General features: G+C 61.6%; 3 protein-coding genes across 21 annotated transcripts; all 3 read right to left on the bottom strand.

Annotated features, from left to right (window-relative positions):
* Positions 1-478: 478 nt before the first annotated feature.
* Positions 479-18,312, bottom strand: U2AF2 (U2 small nuclear RNA auxiliary factor 2). 4 transcript variants are annotated; one of them, XM_082368196.1, is made up of 13 exons: positions 16,976-18,312; positions 13,436-13,555; positions 13,068-13,203; positions 12,411-12,455; positions 12,016-12,119; positions 11,536-11,687; positions 10,115-10,231; positions 9,805-9,943; positions 5,521-5,600; positions 5,320-5,442; positions 4,925-5,023; positions 4,421-4,669; positions 479-1,233 (listed from the first exon to the last, which is right to left on the bottom strand). In XM_082368196.1, the coding sequence occupies exons 5-13, from the start codon at positions 12,035-12,037 to the stop codon at positions 1,099-1,101; spliced, it is 1,116 nt and encodes a 371-aa protein (XP_082224322.1). In that variant the 5' UTR covers positions 12,038-12,119; positions 12,411-12,455; positions 13,068-13,203; positions 13,436-13,555; positions 16,976-18,312; the 3' UTR covers positions 479-1,098. The 4 variants fall into 4 exon arrangements, with proteins under 4 accessions (XP_082224322.1, XP_082224320.1, XP_082224321.1 ...); XM_082368194.1 differs by lacking the exon at positions 13,436-13,555; XM_082368195.1 differs by lacking the exon at positions 13,436-13,555 and having other exon boundaries at positions 4,937-5,023.
* Positions 18,313-18,455: 143 nt separating this feature from the next.
* On the bottom strand, positions 18,456-22,954 carry CCDC106 (coiled-coil domain containing 106). 15 transcript variants are annotated; one of them, XM_082368284.1, is made up of 6 exons: positions 22,709-22,841; positions 21,872-21,950; positions 21,620-21,727; positions 21,357-21,533; positions 20,035-20,247; positions 18,456-19,516 (listed from the first exon to the last, which is right to left on the bottom strand). In XM_082368284.1, exons 2-6 carry the CDS (start codon positions 21,903-21,905, stop codon positions 19,200-19,202), a joined length of 849 nt encoding a protein of 282 aa, XP_082224410.1. In that variant the 5' UTR covers positions 21,906-21,950; positions 22,709-22,841; the 3' UTR covers positions 18,456-19,199. The 15 variants fall into 15 exon arrangements, with proteins under 15 accessions (XP_082224410.1, XP_082224401.1, XP_082224408.1 ...); XM_082368275.1 differs by having other exon boundaries at positions 21,620-21,722; XM_082368282.1 differs by having other exon boundaries at positions 22,595-22,713.
* A 635-nt stretch (positions 22,955-23,589) lies between these two features.
* Positions 23,590-26,241, bottom strand: ZNF581 (zinc finger protein 581). 2 transcript variants are annotated; one of them, XM_082368337.1, is made up of 2 exons: positions 25,798-26,241; positions 23,590-25,320 (listed from the first exon to the last, which is right to left on the bottom strand). In XM_082368337.1, the coding sequence occupies exon 2, from the start codon at positions 25,299-25,301 to the stop codon at positions 24,708-24,710; it is 594 nt and encodes a 197-aa protein (XP_082224463.1). In that variant the 5' UTR covers positions 25,302-25,320; positions 25,798-26,241; the 3' UTR covers positions 23,590-24,707. The 2 variants fall into 2 exon arrangements, with proteins under 2 accessions (XP_082224463.1, XP_082224462.1); XM_082368336.1 differs by having other exon boundaries at positions 26,034-26,241.
* Between the last annotated feature and the right edge of the window lie 50 nt (positions 26,242-26,291).

Genomic DNA, 26,291 nt, shown 5'->3' with positions numbered 1-26,291 from the left:
CACTTCCGGCGCGCGGGAGCCGTCGCCAGGAGGCAGTTGCCTCATTTCCGCCCGCCTCCGCGAAACCCCGGGGACGCACACGGAGAGGCGGGGCGCAGCGAGGGGTCGGCCAGCGAGCTCAGCCGAAGGCGAAAAAACCGCGTCGTCGTCCCCAGACCGCCCCCCGCGCGGTAGCCCCAGGCCCGCTAGACCACGCCCCACCGCGGTGCCTTGGGATGATCTGAACTCCTGGGCCCACAAGGCCAGCCGGATGCCCCCCTCCCCACTTCATGCGGGGCCACGCCCTACGCCCGTCCTAGAGCAGCAGGCCACGCAGGCGGGGTGTGCCACCTCGGGTGTGCCAAGGGCACGGGTGCCCGTGCCAGGTCGACAGTGCGGACAGCTGGGCCTCCCAGGGCCGAGCTTCAGCCTGGGGCCAAGGGAACCCCTGAGAACTGGAGAGGAGGGGGTTACACACACCGGACACAGAGCAGCTCCATAAAGTAAAATACAACAAAATGTTTAATGAGCAAATTCGTCTTAGCAAATATGAAACTGCCACAGAGAGTAGGAGAGGGCCAGGGGCCACGGGGTGGGGGGCAGGTCTGGGGAGACTAAAGAGTAGAGAATCAACTATGTAAGAAACCAGGGAGGACACCGGGGAGAGGACCAGAGGCCAAAAGGACAGGAGCTGTGGTCCTGAAAGGGGAGAGGGCAGGGTATCGGGGCCGGACAACAAAATTCAAAATAGTTTGGCCATAAAATATAAACACGCTATGTTTCTACGGTGGGAAAGGGGAGATAAAGGGGGCATCAGGGAGGAGAGACTTCCGGGGAGGGGCAGTGGGGGTCTGACCCCGCCCTGCTGTGCACCCCCTCCCCACCCCTTCCCTCTGTGTCTGTGGGTGCATGTGTCTGTGTGGGTCTGTGTGCCCACTTCCCCCGTCCCCTCCCCGCCCCAAATCCCCACCCCCCCGACCCTTAATCGCTGCCATTCCAGTTGCTGCCGGCTGTCATTCGGCTGTCACTCCTCTGCCCATCGTCTTCAGAGGGGGAAAAGAGGGGGAGCTGGAGGGGAGAAGCCCCAGCCAGCCCTGCCCCTGCCCTCCCCCGCCGCCTCTACCAGAAGTCCCGGCGGTGGTAAGAGTCGGGGTCACAGTATTTTGTGACAACCACTCTGTTGGCGAACTTGCGACCCGTCAGGCCCTGCATGGCTTTCTGGCAGTCAAACACAGAGGTGAACTCCACGAAGATCTGTGGGAACAAGACGCAGGTTGTGAAGACCAAGGCCTCCCGGCCTCCAAGGATGCGCCGGTTCACTCACAGCAACCAGCCAGCATCTACCCAAACCCAGAACTCCGCGGGAGGGAGAGAGAGGGAGAGAGCTTAGGGAGAGAGGTTTACCAAACATCCTCCAGCACCCCAGGATCAAAGAATGACAGAAGACAGAAACATGCAGAGGCATGGAGAATGAGAGCAGAGGAAGCTCAAGTCAAGAGCCCCAAAGGGCAGGGGACAGGGGTGAGCTCAAGGAGACTGGTCACTTGTGCTGAGTGTCTCCCCTGCACCAGGCACCATGCTGGGTGCTCCCCCAGCCACCCCAAGGGCCATGGGTGTCTCCCCCAGACAAGGGATGAAGTAAGGAAAGCTGACAAATTAGTATTCAAACCCAGGTTGATTCAAAAAAAAAAAAAAAAAACCTGAACCTTGTTCTGCTCAAGCTTCTCATCTTGCTTGAACCACCAGTTACAGAAGTGGAGGGAGGGGTGGATATAACCAGCCTAATTCAGGACATGCGGAGTTCTATAAAACATGCCCCCTAATGCCTCAACAAGCAAAACGGCTTGCAAAGCAAAACAAAACAAAACAAGAAGAAGTGACAAAATCGATAAATTTTAAGGAAGTTTGAAACCAAACTGCAGGGTTCCTTATTTTGATCAAAGCAACTGTAAAAAGACATTTCTGAGACAGTAAGGGCAATCGGAACATGGCTTGGGTAGACAGATACTAATGGTAATTTTGCTAACGTACTAATGGTACTGTATGGTTTCGTTAAAATAATTTTTTGAAGTCATCTGTTTATAGCAGTAGTTCTCAACCAAGGTGAATGTGTCCCCAGGGGACATCTGGCAATGTCGAGAGATGATTTTTCATTGTCACAAAGGCATGAGTAACACTACTGGCATCTAGTGGGTGGAAGCTGGGATGGGGCTAAACATCCCACAGCACACAGCACAGGCCCCAAAGCAAGAGTGACCAGGCCCAAGACACCAGGAGTTCAGATGGAGAACTGTACTTAAGTGATATATGAGATACATCTTGTTTCAGCGAAAAAAAAAGAAAGAAAAAAAGGGGATGGGAAGCTGAATATAGAAATCAAGAATGGTAAGATATTGGTAACCTGAAGCTGGGCGACGGGCCACTAAGACACTGCTACACATACTAGAATACGACTTTAAACACATTATACTAGGGCTTCCCTGGTGGCGCAGTGGTTGGGAGTCTGCCTGCCAATGCAGGGGACATGGGTTCGAGCCCTGGTCTGGGAAGATCCCACATGCCGCGGAGCACCTGGGCCCGTGAGCCACAACTACTGAGCCTGCACGTCTGGAGCCTGTGCTCCGCAACAAGAGAGGCCGCGATAGTGAGAGGCCCGCGCACCGCGATGAAGAGTGGCCCCCGCTTGCCGCCAACTAGAGAAAGCCCTCGCACGGAAACGAAGACCCAACACAGCCAAAAATTAATTAATTGATTGATTGATTTAAAACAAAACAAAACATTATACTATAACCTTACTCTATCGCTATGACTGTTTCTCTCTACTCTTATGTTTGAAAAGAACGATAATAAAGTTTAAAAACAAATCACATAGACTGATCCCTGAGACCAGGCTGGGTCTTTCACTTAGTCCCCCACAAACACGTCCTCAGCCCCCAGGCAGCCTCCAGGCTCTCCTCTCTCGAGCCACGACCGCACTAAGGAGACTGACCCGTCAAGGACGGGGTGTCTCCAGCGCAGCAGCTGGGGGCAGGTAGGAGCGCAGGCCAAGCCCAGTGCGGCCCACCCTGCCCTCCTGCCCCCGCCCCACCCCGCTCTGCCCCCACCCGCGATGCTTTTCCACTGCTCCCTGGCAAGTCTGTCCAGCCTGACACCTGAACAGGCATCAGGGTGCCTACCAGACCTCACACTTGGAAGCAGCTCTGTCCAGCCCGCTGCTCCCCGCAACATCTCTGCTGGGGTCTCAGGACCTCAAAGCCAGCCCCCCAACACTGACCATCGTCCCCTCCCCCCAGACCTGCTCACGTCCCCTGCTTCTCACCTGCCATCTCTGCCAGGTCACCAAAGCCAGAAGGCTGAGCATCTCGCTGGCTCCTCCCCCTCCCCGGGCACACCCAGATCAGCCACCAGGGTCCCGGCATTCACCGCCACTGACTTCTCTCCATCCTCCTGCCCCTGCTCTAAATCAGGTCACCGCCTTTCACCCAGATGACCACAAGTTGTTAGTTCCCAAAGCTCCAAACATCACACGGCTGTCGCCCCCCGCCCCTCCAAATGCCCAGCTCTGCTTTGCACTCCGTGCCCACCCCCCCACTATAAGGGGCCACCTCTACGTGCCAGGTGTTTCCCACGTTTAAGACCTTGCGAAGGCTCCCCACATCCTCACTCGGAAGAACAGCCAGCATGCTTCCTAGGACCCACGTGGCCCCACTGCTCTCCGCTTCACCCCCTCCGGCTACACCAGCCACCTCGCTGCCTCTTGCCAGGACCCCACCTGGGGTGGGGTCGCTCGGGCTTCACCAGCTCCTGACCTTCCTACCAGAACACAGGGCCCCGGGCGACGCTGCTCCCCTCCCAGCCACCACCGGAGGCAGCACACGTGCTGTCTCTTAACGTGGGCATCCCGCTGACCCGCGCGGCGAGCAGCCACACACGCTCCAGGCATCCCGAGGCGGGGCGTGAGATGCTGGCACCTGGCACAGTGCCAGAGGCAACGTGACTCAGTGAGCTCAGAATCCGACCCCAGAAAAATCAGAAACCTAACTGTGGGGAAGGGCTCGGAGCTGCTGTGAGAGCTCAGGATTGACACAGGTGAGCTCAGCAGAGTACTTGGCAGCCGGAAGACACAGGTGGGTTTGCTGCTTTGGGGACTATTTTTAGCACTTTTCTCCCCCCTCCATAGACAAGGCCAAACCACTTGCCCAAGATCACATGAAACCCAGGTGCTGAACCAAAGCTGCTTCGACACAGAGGCAAGAGGCAAGTCCTCAGCCACAGCGGCACAGCACGCCCGCTGCCTCTCGCCGCAGGCCTGGGCCCCCAGAGGCCCCGCTCTCTCTGGGTCAGAGCAGGGTGTGGGTGTGCGTGTGTGCCCGCACACGTGGGGGGGGGAACAGGGGACGCTCACGAGAGCACCCTCGCGCACACGCGCGCTCCCACGCACCTTTCCGCAGCCGGGCACCTCCACGCCGTCCACGGGCCGGGGGATCTCGATGGACTTGACGAGCCCGTACTTGCTGCACTCGTCACGCACGTCCTCCACGATCTCCTCGTACTCCTCGTCGTCCAGCAGCTCCTCGGGCAGGACCATGTTCATGAGGCACAGGACCTCAGTCGGGTGACCACCCATCTGCACCTGGGAGCTCATCAGGCCAGGCACTTGCAAGGTCACGGGGGTCTGGTTGATGGTACTCTGTGGGGCAGCAAGGGCAGGGGCGTCACGGGGCAGCTCCGCCCTCACCCCCTCCATGCCCACTTCCCCCAAGCCCTCCCCCCAGACGCCATCCCAGGGAAAGACCCTGCTCTGCCCTTGAAGACCCAGGCACCCCCTCCCAGCACTGGCCAGGAAAGCCAGGGGCAGAGCTTAGGACGGCCCACCCGGCACGCCCCCCGGCCCCTTCCCACCCCCCACCCCCAGATGTCCCCTAGCCAATGGAAGATGACGTGCCGGGGGGCTCACCAGCGTGGCATTCTTGGCTCCCACGCTTGCCCTCTGGACAAGCAGCTTCTTATCCCCCAGCTGCATCCCGTTCAGCCCCGCGATGGCCTGCGTTTGGAGAACGCGGGATGGGGGCACGCAGGAGAGAGGTACAGGTCAGAGGCCAGGAGCCTGACACCTCCCCGCAAGCCCCACTACCCCAGAGCCGGGCACTGGTAGGGGAGAGGGCAAGGCAAAGGGGTGAGAGCTTGGCAAGGGCTAGAACCGAGGGAAAGGGGCCCCCACGCCCGGTCCTGCTCCGGGCTGGCCTCCTCCCGCCCATCCTGAGTGAGGGAGACCTCAGCGTGGGTACAGAGCAGGGCAGGGGCGGGGACGGACACGCCAGCGCAGGGCCCAGGGCTCACCTGGTCTGTGACGTTGATGTCCACGTACTCACAGAAGGCGTAGCCCTTGGAGAGCCCCGTGGCACTGTCCTTAACCAGGTTGAAGGCCTTGAGAGGCCCAAACGATGTCAACAGCTCTTTTACCTGTGGCAGGCCAAGACGCCATGAGAGTGTGGACGAAGGCCGTGACGGGGGAGGGGCGGGAGGAGACGAAGGGTCTACCTGGTCGTCATTCAGGTAGTTGGGTAAGCCCCCGATGAACAGCTTGTGGGCAGAGTCTGGGACCACAGTGGACACGACTCCTAGGGGGAGAAGGGAGCAGACAGACTGTGAGTCCCAGCACCAGGTCGTTTCACAGACCCTGGCGGACGTCTGCAGCCCCCGTCAGGCCGCCTCCCTCCCACCCACGCGCCCGCCCCCGCCCCTCCTCGGAGGCGCGCCCCGGCAGCACTCTTCGGGACGCAGAGCGACCCCAGCACAGCGGCACATCGGGGCCCCGGGGTGAGAGACACGAGCTCACACCCCATGCTGCTGCGTCACCTGGGCAGGTTCCCTCGGCTCTCGGCCTGCTGGAGAGGCATCGTGGGGATACACAGCCTCCCCTTCATCCTCAAGCCTTCACTCAGAGCCCTCCCTCCACCTGCCTCTGCTGAGACCAGGCCTCCCCAGGAAGCCTCCACGCCCTCTCCCCGTGGGCCTGCGCTCTGCGCAGCCACAGGTGTCCCTAGCCGCTCTCTGGCCTCAGTCACAGGTGACCTCGGAGGAGTCTGCCGTTCGGTGTCCGTGAGGGCTGGGACGCGCCCGGCTCACTCAGCGCCCTGGCAAGGCGGGGGCCACATCAGCCAAGCGGGTTTAACGAGCACCGTGCGTCCACCCCAATCCTGCCCTCTCCGCTGAGCGTCTGACTCAGGCGCCTGCCAGGACTCAGCCCAACGTCTCGCAGGCTTCCAAAACGTTGTCCTTCAATCCCTGGAGCCTCGCCACAGGGCGTAAGCTACACAGAGCTCCAGAACGCCGGCCGGACACAAAGAGGATAGAAACGTGGACCACCGCCCACCCGGCCGGACCTGCTCCTGACTTTGAGTTCAAGGCCCACTACTGCCAGACGCACCACCTCGCCTTCCTCCGCATTCCAGCACCAGGTGGCCCCGCTCCACCTCCTCCTGACCTTGGGGAGGAGCGGGTGACACGGGGGATGGGAAAGGGCCTCAGACACTGCCTCTGTGCCCGCAGAAGGGCTCCCTCTCCCACCACCATCCCACCAGTCCGGCCCCTCCGCTCCAATGGCCGCCAGAGCCCAGCCCCGTCGGGGTGGGGCACGCGATCCCCCGAGACCGGCCTGGGCAAGGAGGGATGCGCGGCAGCGTCTGGGAGCCGGGGCCACGGACCGAGCACTCCACGCCGGGCACCCCTGGCCGAACTCCTTCCAGCCATTCGCTTCACGCTCTCCCACCCCTACCCACAGCACGACGGGAGAAGACTGAGGCACAGGGAGCAGGTACCACCTGAGGTCACACACTCCGGGGCCCCCAACTTCACAGGCAGCTCTCAGGGAGCGAAGGGCTCTGCAAGGGTGCCGTCACAGGACACGGGCTGCGGATACAAGACTCCAGAGTGGCAGAGCCGGGGCTGGAACCTGCCCCACCACACACCTCAGGGAAGCACACGGCACCGAGGGCACCGGAGACAGGCTCCCTGGGCTCCCATCTGGGGAACGGCACCGAGTGAGGCCCCTCTGCGCCTCAGTGGCCTCCTCTGTGGAACGGGGAGAAGCTCGCACCCCCCCGAGCGTGTGCATGAGCACGATGGAGCCCCACGAGCACTGGACGCGGGTGGCGGCCGGGCTCGCTGCCCCACAAAGGCCAGGCCGCGCCAGCACGAGCGAGCAGCGGGCCGGCACTGCGGCAACCACAGCCCCTCGGTGCTCGTGCGCTTCTGCCAGGGAGAAGGGCCTGTTCCAGGTCGCACGACCAGGAAAGCACGATATAAACGGGGAACCCAGGCCAGTGCTGACGCCCGAAGTCAAAGCCCCCAGCAGCTCATCTCCTGACGGCACGCTCTGGGCGCCGCCCTGCTTCACGCACCTGTTCTCTTCCACGGGGGCTCCCTCTCCCCTTCAGCTCCAGAACCTCACCAGCCCCCGCAAGGCTGCCCTGGACCCCCAGAGGCCAAGCAATCCTTTCTCATACCTGCAGCGTCACCTGCCCCTCGGCGGGAGGACCGTGACCGCCTCGTGCACCGCTGTGCCCCTGGCACCCCTGGCACCCCCGGCACTGCCTCGTAGGATCCTCCTGGGGGAACGGAGGAAGCCCCACAGGCAGGGGCCTCCGGAGGCAGAATCAGATGCGCCCCTGAACCGAGGGGTGAGCCTGATCCAGCGCGGGCGCTCAGGGTGAAGCTAAATTCACAAATTCAAAGATGTTGTGCCTTCCTGCTCCCAGTTTCCATCTCGTCTTTAGGGCCCCACTGCACAGTCAGGCCTGAGGTCAGGGAGCGCAGTTAAGGTCTCACCGCTGCAGACAATGTACATTTACAGTTTCAGGTCAATCCCCTTTCACCAAGATAAGAAAGTTACCTTCCAGGTTCCTACACTGTTTCTTTTCCAACCAAGCATGTCTGTCGAATTTTATCAAATGCCTCTCCCCTTTAATCATAAAGTTGACTGTTTTGTTGGAGTAGAACGAGAGATCGAAATATGACCTCTGCTGCAGAGGACGTTTAACCTGCAGCCACCACCACTTTTCCTGCCACCCCCGGAAGGAACAGACTCGCCCAGCTGGACCCCCGGCCTCCCTGGGGAGGTAAACCCCAGAGGACGTCAGCCGTAGTAACAGAGCCTGCGACGCAGCACTGTCCCCGCCTCTGCGATGCCTCCGGTTCCACAGGCGGTTCCACAGGCGAGAGGCGACGGGTGGGGCAGCACGGGAGACGGCGAGGCAGACTCTGCGGTCAAGCTGCGCCACGCAGGGTCCCAGCAATCACGCCTCCGCGCACGTCACTGCTCGCTGCCGGCCTCACTGCCCTCCTCGGTGAGAGGGCGCCCCAGCACCTACTGCAGGAGTCGAGGGCCACCGCAGCGCGAAAGCAGCTCAAACCACGCGCCGGCGCGAGGGACTACGTGCCGACAGATCTTAAAGATCTGGCCCCTAGTTGTCACTTGCCGACCCTGTACTACAGGACAGTCACGATGACGAACACCTGATCCACGGGGCACACTTGGGACTGTGCTGGCCCAGGAAGCAGGGGAAGCAGTGGGCTCCTGTGTAAATAGGAATGAGTTAAAACCCAGGGAATTCACTGGAAAGAGACACGAAGGAACGTTCCGTGGCTTGATCTGGGAGGTGGCCCCACAGACATACGTGCACGTAAAGCGCCAGAAAGTCAGCAACTTCTCAAGTTTTTTTTATAAGTTAGAGAAATGTGCTGAATTTACCCCAACTGGTACGGTGGGAAACACCGGGGATGAGCCGGGGACCCAGCCCTGAGTCCCAAGGTGCTGCCCTCTCTGGACTCCACATCCCCCATTTCACAAAGTGAAGAGCCGACTCAGTTTCCAAAAGGTGTCCTTCAGCGTGAAGCCTCAGGCAGCAGAAGCCCACGTTCTCAGCCCCCCAAGGTGCGGCTCACGGCCCCACACCCAGAGCACCCGCTGCTCACCCCGCCTTTGCCCGAGAGCCGGGCCCCCAGCTCGGCTACCGCAGCACCGGCCCCTCCAACCCCAGAGCATTCCCGGCCCCCAACAGGGCCCCTCACAGGCCCAAATCCTCACTTCCACCCGGCAGTCAACCACAGGGGTCAGCAAGCAGCCTGCAGGCCAAGTCCAGCCCGCTTCCTGTTTCTGTACAGCCCGCAGGCTTTCTGAAAGGTTGTTTTACAACATGTGACCGTTACACGGCACCCAAACATCAGGGTCCATGGATGTTAAGGCCTACGGGACACAAGCACACCCACTGGCTTAGGGAGCACGCATGGCTGCTCTCCTGCTACAACTGCAGGGTAGTTCCAACAGAGACCCCGCGGCCTGCAGAGCAAAACACAGTCACTCTCCGGCCCTTTACAGAAGAAAGTTCTGCCGACCCCAGGTCTGCTATGTTACCTACCAACCCGAGATGGTGCTGAACACGGCTGCGGAGGCTGGCCCGGAGCACAGGGGTCGACGGAAAATCCACATCAGACCCCGCACCAGGAGCTCTACTGACCACCTGCCCATCCACACAGGCTCACCCACGCTCGTACTGACCCCGCGGTCCAGGGCAGGGGCCTCTCACTGCCCACAACACCTTCGGTCTGGCCCTGGCTCCACCACTTACAAGCTGTGAGTCCTCAAGCAGACCACAGCTCACCCTCTCTGGGCGCTGGGCGCCACCTCTGCAAACAGGGAGACGCCCAACTCTCAAAAGTTCAGGGGCCGGATGAGATGACGCATCCCCTCTGAAGCACTCGCGCTGCTTCCCCGTTAGCTCCAGCTGGCCTACAGAGGGAATGGTGGGCAAGACCCCCGCTCACCAGGCACATAGACAGAGGGGTTCTCCGACATGCCAGGCAGGGGCTGGTAGTCGTGAGGCCTGCGGATCTTCAGTGACTGGCCCTGGAAGATGATGCCGTCAAAGGCCATGGCCTGCGTGGTCTCGTCCACTGAGCGGAACTGAAGGAAAGGAAAGGAGGTGGTGAGGGACAGGCTGAGTGGCCAGCCAGCCCCCCAACCCCGAGGGCTCTGGGACAGCAACCTGGTAGAGAAGGGACTGCACAAGGGCCCAGTGGGAACAAGGGCTGCTGCAGACGGGCTGGGCCTGACCCCACCACATGCCCGGCTCACCTCTAAGAAGGCAAAGTTCTTGTCCTGGTTAATCTGCACTGCCAAGACGGGATTGCCGGGGGCCTGTGTCAGCCCCCCCAGGCGCATCTGGGCGTTGAAGAAATCCATCATGGCCTCCTGCAGAGGGAAGAGGAGACAGGGGGGGGCAGGGGAAGGGAGGTGGAGAGAGGAGGGGAAGGGTGAGAGAGGGAGACACAGAGGGGTTTGGGGGTAAGGGGAGAGGGAAGGGGGGGCAGGGGGGAGGGAAGGGAACAGTGGAATACGGGTGGGGGCATAGAGATCAACAGTAGGAACAAAAGCAGGAGAAAGATCGAGAAAGTGGGGGGGAGGCAGCAGCAGGAAACAGCCAGGGGCCAGGAGGCGGGACAGGAGGTGTGGAGAGAGCCATGGGGCCCCAACCAGGGGGAAAGAGAAAGATTGCTCAAGAAAGATGCGGCAAACAACAGGGAGAGGCAAAAAAAACATGAAACAGAGAACAAGGAAAGAGAACATGTGAGAAAAAGAAACATCCAATGGCGACAGCAAGAGAGAAACGGCAGGAAAGTGGAAAAGCAGCAGTAGGCAGAACACAGAGAAAACCCGAGTGAGAGAGAGAGAGAGAAGCAAAGGGATGGAGGAAAGAGGGCGGGACGAGGGGAGCGCAGGGCAGAGGGTTGGGGAGGAAGGGCGGGCGGGAGGGGAGGAGAAAAGAGTGATGTGGAGGAATCTGGCCCTGGAGTCCGGGGGCTGGTTTATCAAATGTAGCAAAGTGCAGGTTGAGAAAGTCAGAATGGACCTTACTTGCCTTCGACGACGGTAGCAAACTTTTTGTTGCTACGAGGGATCTCAGCCCCACAATATTTCACTTTAAAGAGAAATGGAAACAACTCTTTGATCTCGGGATTCTCAGGGGGTGCCACGGGAAGGGGTGGGGGAGAGGGGAAGGGGAGAGGAGCGGTGGGGAAGGTGGGGGGAGGTCGGGGCAATCAAAAATAAAAGAACAGCGACCATGGGAGGGATGTGGGGAGAGGATGGGGGACACAGGCGGCAGAGAACAAGAGGCGTGTCAGAAACACTGAGGGGGAGCGTGCGTGTGCGTGTGCATGTGCATGTGTGCGTGTCCGAGTCTCCCTCTCTGTCTCTCTCCACACGGATTCGGATTCGTGGATTCGTAGGTACGTTACGTGTGTGCCTGCTCTCTGGGTTGCTGGAGGAGATTGGGAAAGGGAGACGGGAGAGGGAAAGGAGGGAGGGAGAGGGCCACCCCCAGCCCGGCCCCTGGCTGGCTCAACTCCATCGGTCCGTCTGGGAGGGGGCCGGGGGGTCTTGCAGGAGCAGAGTCTCACCCGTGCAGGTTGGGGGACGGAATGGAGGGAAGGGGAGGCACAGGTGGGGGGACAGGGAGAGGTAGGGGCAGGGGGAGGGCAGGGGGAAGGCAGTACCTCAGTGATGCCGAAGGGGATGTTGCCCACATAGAGGCGCCGGGCCTGTCTGGTCATCTGGCTACCGACCACGGGCACCGGCGTCGGGGTCACAGCCAGACCGTCAGGGGTCATGGTGGGGAGAAGGGCGGTGGCTGGAATCTGACCGGCAGCTTCAAGAGGAAGAGACAGGGATGAGAGGACAGCAGGGCGCCCGTGGACCGGCGCGGCAGCAGCGCCCTCCCGGCCACGGGCAACCACCGCCTCTGCGAAACCAGGTCTGCTGACAGCTTCATCCCCGCTGTCAACTTCAACAGTAGGGGCTGTTGTCAAGGAACTTCAAGAGGCAGAGGCCAGAAAACCTAGGGTGCAAACCCCATCCGCCACCCCCACAACACCGAGGCTCTGCTTCCTGACCACCCCAGTATACAACCACTCCAGCTCATGAGAGGGTGAGGGGGCCAGAGGACCAGCAGGTGCGGGGCGGCGGCCAGAGCCTACCTTGCATGGCCTTGTACTGCATGGGGGTGATGTGCTCGAAGCCGGGCGGTGGCACGTCCCAATATTTACGGACCTTCTTCTTCTTCTCGTGGCGGGGGGAACGACTGGGGGAGGGGGGAGGGGAGAGCGGGGCAGGGCGACCTCAGTCTGACCAAAGGTGGGCCTGCAAGTCCCCCAAGGTTCCCCTCGGCTCCCCCGCCCAGCTCGGCTCTCTCCAGGAGGGAGAGGATCCGGCTCAGGGCCGTGCCCAGGCCCGGGGAGGGTGCTATTGCAAGGCAGGTGGGCTCTCCCCAGTGCTCGGGCCGGGGCTGGACGAGGACAGGGCAGGGGGCACAGCGGGGAGGGAGGCGAAGGGAACGGACGTCAGGGTGGAAGGGGCAGGAAGAGAAGCTCACATCAATCCACCGTGCTCCTCTTTAGCGCCTCTGGTCAAAGGTTTGCTGGGGGGTGGGAGGGAAAGGTGTGGGGAGGGGTGACTGGGGACCCTCGTCTTCCCCACACACCACACCCCCCAAGGTCGCTGAGCCCCAGGGCTGGGGCAGGGCCGAGGTGAACGAGCAGCGAGCAAACCCCCTCGGCCCTGCCATTTCCCCCACGCCCCCCACCCCCAAGCAAGAGGAAGGGAAGAAGGGCCAGACAGACCACTTTCTAGCTGGAGAGACTGAGGTGGGAGGAGGCAGGACTTCCACCTATCCCGCCCTTCCTCACCCAAGGGGCAGAGAGGACAGAGGGGAGCCTGGGGAGGGAAGAGGCGTTAGAGCGGAAACCGCCGACCCCTCCCAGGGCGGCACCCCGGAGACCCGCACAGTGGGCACAAGAGGGCCGGGAAGGGGAGGGAGCCCCTCACCAAGGGACAGACAGCGGCTCCCTGTCACCAGACTCGCCCTGGAGCTAAAGAACCTGCCGCACCAGCGACCCACCAGCAACGGAAGGAAACCCCAGGAACAGGGAAGAAACTGATGCAGACAGACGAGCAGCAGCGCCTCCCCCAGGTCCACGCGGAGAGGAGCCCCGGAGCCCCGGACGCAGCCGCCCGCTCCCCGCCCTGGTACCTTCGGCGCCGCCTGTCCCGGGAGGCGCTGCGCTGGTCCCGGTTGCGCCGGTCCCGGCTGCGGCTGCGGCGCTTGCGGTCCCGGCTTCGAGAGCGGCTGTGGCTGCGCTTCCGGTGCCGGTTCTCCTTGTCACGCTCTGGGCAAGGCGGGGGGAGGATGAGCTGAGGGAGGCCGCGGCCCGGCCCACCCGCGCACTGGTGGCTTCGCCCCAGCCCCAGGGAGGCCACCCCCACGGGGAAGGGGCTCGATGGAGGAAGGGAGAGCAGGCTTCCTGGGTCCACACGCGAGTCCAAAGACCCTGGGGACCGGGGCGGGAGCTGGTTACCTGAGGGGACAGGGCCTGGAAGTGCCCCCGGGGTGTAAGGTACCTGAGGATGCTCAGGAGGAGCTGGGGAGCCAGAGAAGACAGAGGAGGCTGGCTCCTGGTCCCCCTCGAGGGCTGAGGGGCCTGACCCCAGGGTCGTCCCTGAGAGGGGCAGGGCTAGAGGCTGGGGAATCAAGAGACCCAATGATGTTTTCCTGAAGGGACCCAGCAACCCCTCAGGAGACCTCCTCAACCAGCTGGCCCCCACAGCCCCACCATCAGGCCCCGGTGTCAGGTGCCAGGCAGGACCCGCTTCACCGAGAAGCAGGGAAACCCAACCCACCCCACCCCACCAGCTGAACAATGCAGGACACCCTCCTCCAGGAAGGCGTGTCTTTCAGAATCTGGGGGGAGAGGTGCCCGCCCACTACCCCCCATCCCCACACTCCCTCAGAGCCAAGGACAGCAAGAGTTGGGGCGGGGGCTTTCTCCAGAGCTCCCCTTGGCGCCTTCAACCTCCCCGCCCCGCTCGCCTTGGGGGCGGCGCCTAGGAACAGAGCACAGCCTTGCCAGCAAAGCACAGAAACCTCGGCTCCCAGCAGACCTCTCCCCCTCTGAAGGAGGTGCAGCTCCTGCACCACGCTGTTTGCACTCTATTTCCTCGGTTGAAAGACGCCACTGATTCCTCAACTACCCCTCAAACACGTGTTAACTTTACCACGTGTCTGGAGACGGGGCGGGGGGGGGGGGGTGCCGATGGAGATAATAAGAGAATGCCATGGACTTCACTACAACAGGATAAACCTGCACCTTAAAAAGGAAAAAACGTTGTAGAAAACGTTGGGATGCCACCTAAAACCATATTCTGTGCTCGGTTTACTTGCACTCGATCCTTGCTGTTACTTTGGGAAAACACTAGGGAGGGGGCCTTCGCTCACTTAAGAGATGAGAAACCTAAGGCGCAGGGAGATCACGTGACTTGCCCATGGCCAAAAAGCATGGAAATGGTGAAGCCTGAATGTGAACCCTGAAATGTCAGCTAAGGCACCTAAGCAGCGGACAACACTCCTAAAACACTCTAGGACCTGGAACCACTAACAACAATGGGATTGCCTCCTTCAAGATGAAAAGACTAAACATAAAAAATAAACTGAAAACTGGCACCTGGAGGGGACAGGAGGGAACGGGCAAGCAGTGTGAAGCCAGAGGTAAGCAGAGTCATGGCACTGGGCCCGGAGAGGAGCCCTGGCCAGAGGCTTTGGGCCTCTGGCTCCACACTTGTGAGATGGGCAGGCTGTGAGCAGGAGATCCTTTCCTGTGGCTTAGGCTCTAAAACAGACAAGCAGGGAGAGAGCGACGAACACAGAGGAAGCAGTGGCACCTGCTGGGTGCCTGGGACACAGAAAAGGAAATTAATTCCCTGGAGACGCAGACTGACACTTGGAGGAAGCGGGACCGCAGAGACAAAGACCCACAGGCACGAAGACCCATGGGCAAAGCAACACATGGGCAAAGCTTCCCCCTGAGGCAAGAGTAACACCTGCCCCCAACACACCCACTGATACAACACAGATCAGAACAGAAGAGGGAGCTACGGTTGCTCAAAATGCTGTGGCCACCTTGTTGTGGGAACAACTCCACCAACCCAAGGGATGTGCCCCGGCTGAGGGCCTGGCCTCCCAGTGCCAGCGGGGACACGCAGGGAGAACAGGCAGCACACCTGCAAGTGCCCCAGGGAAGGCTCCAGCAGCTCCACTTGGCTGTCCAGCCTAGCGGAACATGGCTCTGCAGCCAGGCAGACTCAGGATCGGTTTCAGCTTTTCTGCGTAAAACCAGGCAACAGCAACCAAACCTCTACACCTCATTTTTCTCTTCTTTAAATGAGACTCATGCGTACCACCAGGTGTGGGACCTGGCAGAAGGACGTTTGGAAAGCGACTTTCCCTGCCCTTCCCCATCTCTAACACCATCTCTGAGTGGGCTGAAAACCTGCCTCTGTACTTCCTAAGTAAGAAATTACACTAAGAATTACATCACAATAAAAAATATCACTAATCGGGCACTTAACGTATGCCAACCCCCATGCCACACACTTTATATATGTTGCCCCGTTTAATCTCAGCTCTGCCTCTGATCAGCTGAAACGTGGGAAAGTTTTTACTTTCTGAGCCTGTTTCCTCCTCTGCAAAGGGTAGGAAATCACTTCAGCCTCATCAGGCTGTTATAGGATCCACTTAGAAAAACTGTGCAGAAGAGCTTAGCAAAATGCCTGACACATGCTCAAAGTTTACCTGCAACTATCATTTCTATCATGCCTGTTTATTCCAACATGCCAACGACAAAAACAAACAAAAAAGATCACCCCCCCACACACAAAAATAAGCACACAGCTACTAAGCAACGAAGTAGGTACTAGAACCCAGGTCTGCTCACCTCCAAAGCCTGTGCTGTTAAGCGGTACATCATGTACGTACAGACACCCCGTGGGCACCCCGAAACGTGACTTCTTGTCTCCTAATCCAGCCACCCCCTACCCCACTCTAGGCTGGGCCGAAAGGGGAATCCCAGCGCCCCTCATTCAGCCCTCCGAACACGGGCAGCTTAAGCCTCAAGCCTACCACCTTCCCTCGGCCTAAACTCCCTCACTCTCAAATCGGAATAAGGAAACAGGAGAAACCCTTTAACTATCTAACGCCTCTCTCAGTGCTAAAATTCTTGGGGTCCCCAAAGTAATCAGCATTAGCACGGCCCCGTGCTTGGACTCGACGTCACCCGAGGGGGACATGCCTCCCACCCTCCCGACTGAACCAGGTCCCCCTACTCGCTCAGCCTCAGTCTCCTCCCCTCCACGCTGAGATTTACGAGGCTGAGTCTAGGAGTCCCGAGCTGCGATCCTACAGGACGTGGGGTCTGCCTCTCTAGCTAGGGAGCGATGGGACGCAAACATTCCGCACTGTGATCGCCGGGAGAGCCAGAGCCCCGAGGAAGGGGTACAGGCGTGCGGGAGGAACACAGAGCACGCACAATGCGACCTCTTCCACAAGCGCCGACCCTGGCGCCCCACGGCAGCGGCCCGGCGTGACACCGGCGGCCGGTCCGCAGGACTAGGCGCAAAGGGCGGCGGTGCTACACGCGCCCCCCCCCCCCCCCGCGCGGCCCGCGCCCACGTGAAAGGGGGCCCACAACGGCCATTTTGGAACAAAGGGGGCGTGGAGACCCGGGCCGCGGGCCCGGCCGGAAGCGGAAGTGCCAAGGCAGCGGGAGAAAAGGAGGGGTTGCGAGACCGAATCTATATAATCTCCTTTCCAGATTAAAAAACCTAAGTCCGCGAGGGGACACTCGGCGAGCTCGCCTTGCCTGCCGGGGACCACGTGGGGCGCGGAAAAAGGAGCGCATGCGTCCGGGCCTGCGCCCGCCGCACCCTCCCCTCCTGCGCGGCGGCACGCCGGGAGGTCACGTGAGCGAGGCGCGCGCCGCGGGACTTGGTGGGGGGGGGCGCCGCGCGGCCCTGAGAGGAGGGGGAAGCAAGGAGGAAAATGGCGGGGGACACGGAGGGAAACCAAGAGCCGCCCCGCCCGCCGTCCCGCGCCCCCGGCGCCCTCACCTTGCTTATTCTCGTTGAGCTGCCGCTCGAACTCGTCGAAGTCCGACATGCTGAGGCGGCCGCGTAGGGCCCTGTGCAGCTCTCGCCTCGCCTTGCCGCGCGCCCGCTCCGGCCGCTTCGGCTACTTCCGCCGCTTGCTTCGGCTACTTCCGGCCGCCGCCGGCGCTCCACCGCCTCCTACCTAATCAAGCCCGGGCCGCCCGCCCCGCCCCGGCTCCGCCCCTCTCCCCGCCTGCGCGCCCGCGAGGTGCCCCTTCCCCCCCGGGCCTGGCTCCGAAACGCGTCGGCTATTTCCGGACCGTAAAGAAAAGCGTCGGGAGCAGCAGCTACGGCTGCTTCCGAGAACACCCGAAGCGAGGGTTTCGCCGCTTTCCCAGGTTTTCGTAACTTTTCGGATATTAGCTCTTCAACGCTCGGATGTTTCCGTAGATCCTCGCTTTCTTCTGCACCCAACCCCCTCTAAGAATTCGCCTTTTTCCGAAAATTCAATTGTCCCAGTCTTTGACTGCTTGCGCAGATTCTCCCCGCTCTTCTCCGCCGGCCCTGTCCAAGCAACCGGCTACTTCCGACAATTCTAACCGTCCCGGACTTCGTCACTTTCCGAAGGTTTCCGGAGCTCGCCCTCGGACCCAGCCAGAGATTAAGCTCGTTTCCAAACTTCGGCTCTTTCCGGAGATTCCAGGCGCACCCTCCTCCCCTCTCGGAGAACTTCGGCTCCTTCCGCCACCGCTTCGAGAAGACTTCACTCACGGGAGATAGCTTCGGCTTTTTCCGTCGGCACTTCGGCTCCTTCCGGCTCCGGGAACCGAAAAGGGAGGGAGGACAGAGGAGAGGTGGGTCAGGGGAAGGGAAACGGAGAAGGGGCAGGGTCCCGGCTCTCGGCACCTGGCTCTCCGGTGGGGAAAGGGGAGGAAAAGAAGGGCTGATCTTGCGGAGGGCCTAAGAAGGTTGCGCGAGACAAAATCAGCCAGCGGGGTGAAGGGTGCGCGCGGCCAATGCGGAGGTTGCCAGAGCGGCTTTGTGCGCCTGCGCAAGGGGGAAGAGGCGGGGCGCGAGGTGGGCTTCTGCGCCTGCGTAGAAGCCGGTCTGAGGCGAGGTTTCTCGGCTGTTCCGGAAGGGGGCCCGCTTCCCGAGCCCCCAGAGCGCGTGCGCGAGTCTTTCCCTTCCTCCAGGGAAGGTACTGCATTCCCGACCGTTAAGCAAGGCCGCCCTCTCCTGGTTGCCGTGGCAACCGCACAAGCGCGCCCGCGCCCCACCCCCGCCGCGCAGGCGCAGCAAGCGACGTAGCGGACACTTCCGGGAGGCAGATAATCTCGCTTTACCGCCTCTTGGCGGAAGCGTACGCTCAGAGATGCCCCGTTCCCCACGTTGGCCGCCTCCGCGAGAGGTTTCATTGAGTCCCGCCTCCTGCCGCCGTGCCTCTAGTCCCAGTAGCCCAGCGGGTAGTGTTCACGCCTTTTTTCCGGAGCCCTGCCCCTCCGAGTTCCCCACGGCACAGCTCCTTCTCCCATCCCACCCCTGCCTCCGGGGAGCTAATTACACCCTGTCTCCCCAACCTCCCCGTTTCCCGCCTGACCGTCCGTGCCCCGGAACCCCTCAGAGCCTCCGTCACTGTCTTCGCGGCAACGGCCACCCCCTCCCAGGAAAGGGCCGGGGCCTCGTTTATTCCAAATTTTATCATCTCTTTTTAATTTAAATTCTCTTAATAATTCTCTGTCTCACGTGGACTCGGGGCGGTCCCGGAACGCGTTGGGGAGCTCCTTGCAGGGCGGGCAGGTGGGCCAGCCTCTCCTCGGGGCTGGGGGCGGCAACGGGGTATGTACAGTGCCCTCGCCCCGCAGTCCCGCAGTTTTCCCAGGAGCAAGGGCCGGGTGACGGCAGGACGGTGCCGCTCAGGTGGGAGGGGGTGCCAGTGTTTAGGAAAGGGCAGAAACCGGTCCCTGGACAGTAGTTCTTGGACCGCCCCCACCCCAGGGAATGCGGAGGACGGGGAGGATGCTAGGAATGAGAGAGGCAAAGGGGCAGATCTATATACAGGGGACCCGGGGAGGGGGTGGCGGTCCGCAGGAGGGGAAGGAGAGAGGCACGCGCAGAAACAGGCCACCCACCCGCCCCATGCCCTCGTGAGGGTCCACCACTCCTACACACGCTTGACCAGTGCCAGGAGGGCGGAGGGGGAGGGAAAGAGGGGCCGGGGGCCTGTCCCGGGCCAGGTGGGGCGGGATCACCGCTTGAAGCGGTAAGTGATGGGAAGCAGCAACTTGCTCTTCTTGAGGGCCTGCACCTTCTTGAGGGTCTCATCGTCCAGGGCCAGGAAGCAGCGGCGCGAGTACTCGAGCAGACGCTCCTTGGAGGGGTCGAACTCGCCCACCTCCGCCAGCTTCTCGGGGGCCACGATGAGCAACTCCGCGATGGGCGTGGTCAGCGCCACCGTGTTGCGGTCCACTCGGTGGTGCTCGAAGGCCCGAGACATGCTCTTCAGCTTTTGGAAGGTGCCCAGGATCTTCTTGTAGCGGCAGAGCACACCGTCGGCGTCCTTCACTGCAGGGCCGAGGGAAGAGAGCGAGAGAGAGGCATTGGGGGGGGGGTGGGGGCAGAGAGAGGAAGTGGGAAGGGGAAGCCGGAAGATCAGGAGAACAAAACAGAGAACGAGGAAAAGCAGTGAGAGTTACAAGAGGCGGAAGAAATGGAGCCAGAAGTCGGACCAGAGGAAAATCAGAGAAGGCAAGCCCAGGGAGGGGGATGAGGAGGAAAAATGAAGGAGGGAGTGGGTTCAAGGGTGGAGTTCCCAGCCCACCTGGGCCATCGCCCCCTCCCCTGTTACTGACAGGAGCCCGAGGCTCAGGAAGGTCAAGCCCCAGGCGGCGGTGAGGGTGGACACAGATTTAAGGATTGTAAACCAGGACCACACGTGGAGGCCGGGACAGACAACCAGGTCTGGTCTGTTTGCTGATGGGGAGACCAAGGCTTGGGAGGACAAGGGGGAGCTCCTTGGAGGTCACACAGCAAGTCCCCGGCCCAGAGCCCCAGAGACCCCGCACACCCTGTGCCTCGCTTACCCCGCTGCCTCTCCCGGGCCTTGGGCTTCCCGAAGCGCCTCCGGCCAGTGCCCCCTTTCTGCTTCTGCCTCTTCCTCTCCCCGTTACTGCCTTGTGCAGACGCTCCGCTGAGTGAGGAGGCCGCCGACTCGGGGTCTGAGGCCTCGCCCCCAGCCCCGCCTCTGCCATCCCCCTCAGCCCGCCGGGGCCCAGACTTCAGCCGGCAGTGGTCCTCTGGAGAGGTGAGAGGAGACACGCGCATGCGTGAACGTCACGAGCAGGAGGGAGGGAGGAGGAGTCGGCCAGGTGGGGACGGACAGCACGTCACACAGGTCCCCAGGAAGGGGTCCCCAAGGAGGGGGCAGGCAGGAAGTGCACTATAGATGCTGAAGCTCCACAAGCAGCTGGGATTTGGGGACAGAGATCCCAGATCTCTGCGGGGTGGGACGTGGGCTGAGGATGCTCACGCCTCAACTTGGTGGCAAGAGGTGTGGGGGAGGGGCCCAGTGGACCAAGACAGTCCCGGGGACCTCGGGAGAGTCTGTGACTTTGTGGGGTTCCCACGGTGGAGGAGGGGTGTTCTGGGGACCCAGTGAGGCCTCTATAAGCGGGGAGGCAGGCAAGGCCTGGGTGGGGGTGGGAGTTCAGACCCGGAGGGAAACCTTAGTCTCTGGGTCTAGTGCGCTGGGAAAGGCAGGCGCCCACCCTGACCCAGACAGAGGAAGCAGCGGGGGTTCTGATGCAGGGCCCTCCGAAGGGTGCGTTTGGAGGTCCAGTGTTGGGGTTCCCACCGAGTAAATCCAGAAGCCCTCGGGCCTGACCATCCTTGGTAAGTCCCCGTCAGCGTGGGTGGACGGCGGGAGGCCCCAGCAACCCAGGCTAGAGGCGCCTCAAGAGCAGAGGGGTCCTCAGTAAAGTAGGTGTTGGAAAAACACAGGCCCCTTGCCCAGACTTTCAGCTGACTTCACAGAGGGGGAAGCGGAGGCTTCTGAGGGAGCCAGCCAGGGGCTGGACGGCAGGAAGGGGAGAGGAGAGGCTGGATCCACCAAAACACAGCTAAAGATTTGGCAGAGCAAAGCCCTATAAGGGAAGGGAATGGGGCAGTGTTCAGAATACATGGACAAGTGGGGCACAGTGTCCTGCCATCAGCAGAAGGACTCGAGCAGGAAGGAAGCTGGGCTTGGATCTCAGAGATGGCCACAGGTGCGAGGAGGGGCAAAAATGACAGGTCCCCCGAGCCACCACAGGATGAGTGTGGGTGAGAAGGGTCCTGTGTCCCTGAGGAGGGCCGAGCTGGGTGCCGGGGCCCAGGAGTGGGATGGGGAGGGCACCGGCGGCCTCACCTGCATCCATGCGGGCAGAGGAGATGAACTTGTCCAGCTGACACCGCAGGAAGTCCCTCTCCTCCTCCAGGTCCTCAATGCGCTTCTGCAGCCATGAGTTCCTCTCCAGCGCCATGTGCAGCTGGGCCCTGACACCGTTCATCAGGGCCACAGTCGGGGACGCAGCCTCCGGAGGCTCTAGGGACAGCAGAGGACACTGGTCGACCCCAGGCCTCAGGGCCCTGCACCCCCACCTGACTCAAGTCCCCCTTCAACCAACTCACCCTCGAAGTTTCCCTGAGAGGGGCTCAGACTGTAAAAGATCTGTGGGTCTAGGTGGGGCGTCTCGTCGAAGGGGATGGAAATCTCGAAGGCCTCATTGTCCTTCTTCACTGGAAAAAAGAGGCCAGGGTCACCCCAGGGAAGTCCCAAGGAGCCTCGGACCAGCCCCCAACCACGCAGCCCTGGAGAGGAAAGGGCAGGGACGGCGGGCAGCGGCTGTGGGGCGGAGGGTGGAGCGGGGTCCAGTTCCTCACCTGTCCTCCTCCGGCTAATGTTTCGCTCATTCATGGCGCGGCCTCCCGCGGACCCCAGCAGCTAAGAGCCTCAGGGGCACTGGACAGAAACAGCAGCCACAGATGAAGGAACCCAGAGGGACTCCTCGGGGACATCCCGGGGGAGCTGGGGCTCACGACTGCGGGAGGGCGTGCTGAGGGCCAGGACTCCTGGGTCCGATGGAGGAGGGGACCCAGACCCTTCAGGACTGAGGGAGGACCCCTGGGGTTACAAGCTCCTGGACTCTAGAGAACGAGGGTGCCAGAAGAAGAAGGACCAGTGGGGTCGACAGAGCAGGCACATCCTGGCCGAAATAGGACAGACCCTCATCACAGGTCGCCTCGGGTCCAAAGAAGTGAGAGGTGCGGGGGGGGGGGGGAGAGTGTGCCCCAACTTCCAGGCGCAGGGTGGGGGCCCAAGCCACGAGCGGCGCCTCCCCACCCCCGGGCACCCCACGCACTCGCGTGGGCGATCAAGGCCGGGCACCCGTTGGGGAGCTGGGCGCGTGCGCAGTGCGGGGGAAGGTCGTGAGTGGGGATGCGCCCCCGCCCCCGCCCTTTGTCCCGCGGGTGGGAGGGGGAGCGACGGTGGCAAGTGGTCTCAGCGGGGGATGCACCTGGCCGCAGGTGCCGACGCGGCCACCACCACCCCCACGGCCCGCAGGTGCCCGGGGTCGGACTGGCCGGGGCCCCACGCTCACCCACCCGCGCGCGGAATCCGGCCCGAGGACCGACGGCGGCGGCGGCGGCGGCGCCCATGCCCGGCGCCGGGGAGCGTCTGCAAAGAATAACGGGGAGCGGAGGGAAGCGACCGCACACCTGCGGGCGGGGCGGCAGAGGCGGCGAGTCTCGCAGCCGGGCGATGGGAAAGACAGGGACGCCAGGACCGCCCGGTGCGCCAATTGGCGTGCCTCCTCCTGGAGTCCCCGGCCCCAGGTGAGGCCGGCCGTTTGCGGCGGAGACCGGGGCCGCACTTGCGCGATGGCCCCTTGCAGCACTCCCCCGCCCTTGGCGAAGCTTGGGCAGGGAACGTCACGAATTTCCCAATTCCTGGAGAGCTGGCAGCTCCGGGGGTCCCCAGGGGTGGGGGAGTAGGGGGTGACGACGCGCCGAGTCCGGCCCGGGAGAGGCGGGGAAATGTAGGAAACAGCCGGGAAAGTTGAAGCACAGGGAGGATCCCCTTAAGAGATACTCTGGGAACTGGCCGGTGTGGACCCCTGCAACCCGCTCCGCTCCTTCATCTCCCACTGGGCTTCAGCACAGCCAGACCCCAGGGTTCCCAGGATCATGGGGTAGGGAGAGTTACTCCTCCCCGAAAATAAAGGCCTAGAAACCACTCCCCACCCCGGCACCATCACCCCCGTGTAGTTAAGAGCTGGCTCTGGAACATTCAGACCTAGATCCCAGTCCTGGCCGCCCCTTCACAGCCTCATTCTACCTGTAAAGTGGGGAGATTATAATCCCTTTTAGGTTTGTTGTGGGTACATAAGATATGACACGCAGAACGCTCAACTCAGCGCCTGACCGCAGTGAGAGCTCAAGACAGGGCACTGTTACTGTTATCTGAAGTCAGATGGTGGGAAGCTCTTTCCCTCTCTGGGAAGTAGAGACGGATGATTTTTTCCTCCACCCAAAAAGAGGTCGGAAGAAGAAATGAGGCCCAGCACAGTGCCTGGCACAAATCCGACACGCGAGGAAAATTCATTGAGAAGGCAGATGTTTATTCAGCTTCTGGCCCAGCTCCACCTGCCTCTCCTCCCATTCTCAGGTAGCTTCCATGCTCTGGAATTTTTGCCAGCCCTTATGAGAGCAGTGCTTTAACCCTGCAGCGGGAGAACCTAAATGTCTGCGCCACCTAGAAAGTCCTGGCCACTCTCCCCTCCTACCCACTTCACACTACGGATAAATTGCAGCCTCAGTCAAAACGTCCAGGGGGAGGCACCTGCCCTAGATCAGTGTTTTTCAAACTACAGGTTCATGCGCAGATAATAAGGTAGAATGAAATCTGGAATTGGCAGTCTTAAAAAAAAAAAAAAAAAAAGTAGATGGAACAAAACAGAGATCTGCACATGGCAGAGGTAACTACTGTTAAACCTTTGTTTTGCATATATTGTGTAGCTATATGGGGTTGCCATATAAAATGTTTCTTACAATGGATCGTGGTTTAAAACAAAAAGAAATATTTAAGAACACTCGGCCTATATGACACAGGTGGTCAGGAGCCGAGCTAGGACGAACCCCAGTGCAGGCCAACCTTCCCAGGCAAGCCGAGGCCCAAGTGGGCCAAGCACTTGCTCAGTCTCCGTGCTAGGCAGTCGGCAGAGACACGGTCCCCCAAAACCTCACACGCTCAAAAGTGGAACCTGTGTTTACTGAGTGTCCAGTCTCAGGCCCTGGCTGGGGAGTGGGCAGCAGGTCTGGGGCCCCTTCCCCCAGCATCGCAGGGGGGCCTCAGCAAGATGCTGCCGATTCCTGATGGCCCCCAACCACGGGCTTTCAGGCCCGAGAATTTCAGCACACAGCACTCTGCTCCCTACCCCTCCGGTCAGGACTCAGCCGTGGACTCGCTGATGTCTCTGAGGTTAGAGGACTCCACTCTGTGCATGTGAGGTCTTTTTCCCATCCTTATCTGCAAAACACTGAGGACCCGAAGATTACTCCTCAAGGCAGGGCTCAGCCTCCCCACGGGGGAGGGGGTCCTGTGTTTGTGTCCAGGGCCCCCGCAGCCCAGCCTCTGGCGCTCCCGGCTGTCTGAGGGCGATGGGAGTCCACGCTCCCCCCAGAATCCCATGGTACCTGAGGTACCCCGCAGCCTGGCTCAGGGATGCTTCCACCGAGCGTGCTTCTGCAGCGTGTTCTGCTCCATAAATCGGCGTGGGCAGTGCGGGCACTGGTAGGGGCGCTCCCCGGAGTGGACCCGGCTGTGCTGGGCCAGCTCGCCCGCCTCTCGGAAGCGGCGAGGGCAGAGCGGGCAGCCGTGGGGCCGCCCGCCGCCCGCCCGGTGAATGGAATGGTGCCGCGCCAGGTGGCTGGCCCGCTTGAATGCCTTCCCGCAGGTGTCACACTCAAAGGGCTTGACCTCCGAGTGGGTGATGCTGTGTCGCTGAAGGTAAGACATGTACTCGAAGACCCGGGAGCACACTGGGCAGCTGTAGCACTTTTTCTGAGCCGAAGCCCCATCGGGCCCGGACTCTCTCTGAGACTCCTCGTCCACCAGCACGGTGTACGGGACGCCCTGGGTGTCTATGAGCAGGTAGTGGTTGGGCCTCGAAGGGGACGAAGCCTGGGGACATCCTGTGGAGGAGGAAGGTCCGGGTTCTGGGGACCCGCCTGTCCGAGGGGGAGGCGCCTCCATGGCCTCAGCGGAGGGAAGCGCCAGGGGCTGGGGGCAGGGGGACGGCAGCACCAGCATCCGGAGGGGTGACTGAGGCCTGGTGGAGGGGAGAGAGGATGAGAAGGTTACAGTAGAGGAGGGAAGCTCAGCCCCACGGGCTCTGTTCTCCCCTCTCTATGTAACCTACTCAGGAATTCTGCAACCCCCGTCCCCCATCTCCTCTCCAGTCCTTCGGCGCTGAACTCTGTGACCCTCTGTAAGGCTCCTAGGCACCCCCTCCTTGCAAAACCTCTCCAATTCTGTTCCACCACCGACTGTACGCACAGGCTCTCTTTACTCTATTTTTCCGCTTTGTACTCCCCTCAGGTCACGGGTTGCCCGCAGGCCCCACCTAATAGCCCTCCAGGCCTCTCCCTTGTCTACGCCACTGATCCCAGTCTGGGTGTCCGTCCATCCTACATATTCCACCAAGAAGCATTTCCTACCCCCTCTACATGCACTCAGGCCTTCTCAAATGGGCTGCCACGTCGGGAACCCCATGTCCTAACCCGCCCACCTCCCCTCGCCCGGCTACCTGCAGGTTCTCTCCAGTCCGCGCCCATCCACCCCCCAGTCCTGGCAGTGTCCCAGCGCTCTCTAGGGTTCCACCCGCGGCCCGGGCCTTCAAGCCTCTCTACGCAAGTTCTCGGCAGCGCCCTCTCCGAGCCGTCGGGACAGCCCCTCCCCGCCCAGCGTACAGGTACCCGCTCACCCGGCCCCGCCCCTCCCTACGGCCCGCTCCGGCTCCCTCCCGCCTCCCGGCCCCCGTACCCGGTGCAGCGGCCTCTCGGGTCCGGGCGACTCCGGAACGGCCCCGGGCTACTCCCGTGGTTGCAGATGGCGGCGGGTCGGTGGTCTCAGGGTGTCCCCCAAGAGCTGGCGGCGCCGGGTAAGGGGAGAGAAGACCAGGGTAAAGAGAAGAGGGTCAAGGGGAGGGCGGTGGGGGCGGGGCGCCTGGGCCTTCGGGAAACGGCTCCGGCCAGAAACACAGGCCGAGATGAAGGTTCCCAGGTGCTTATGGTCCGGTTT

This window comes from Balaenoptera borealis (assembly GCF_965194805.1).
Source record: "Balaenoptera borealis genome assembly, chromosome: 19".
In the NCBI taxonomy this organism is placed as follows: domain Eukaryota; kingdom Metazoa; phylum Chordata; class Mammalia; order Artiodactyla; family Balaenopteridae; genus Balaenoptera; species Balaenoptera borealis.
The sequence above is the reverse complement of the archived record's forward strand: the minus strand, read 5'-3'. Positions and strand labels throughout refer to the sequence as shown.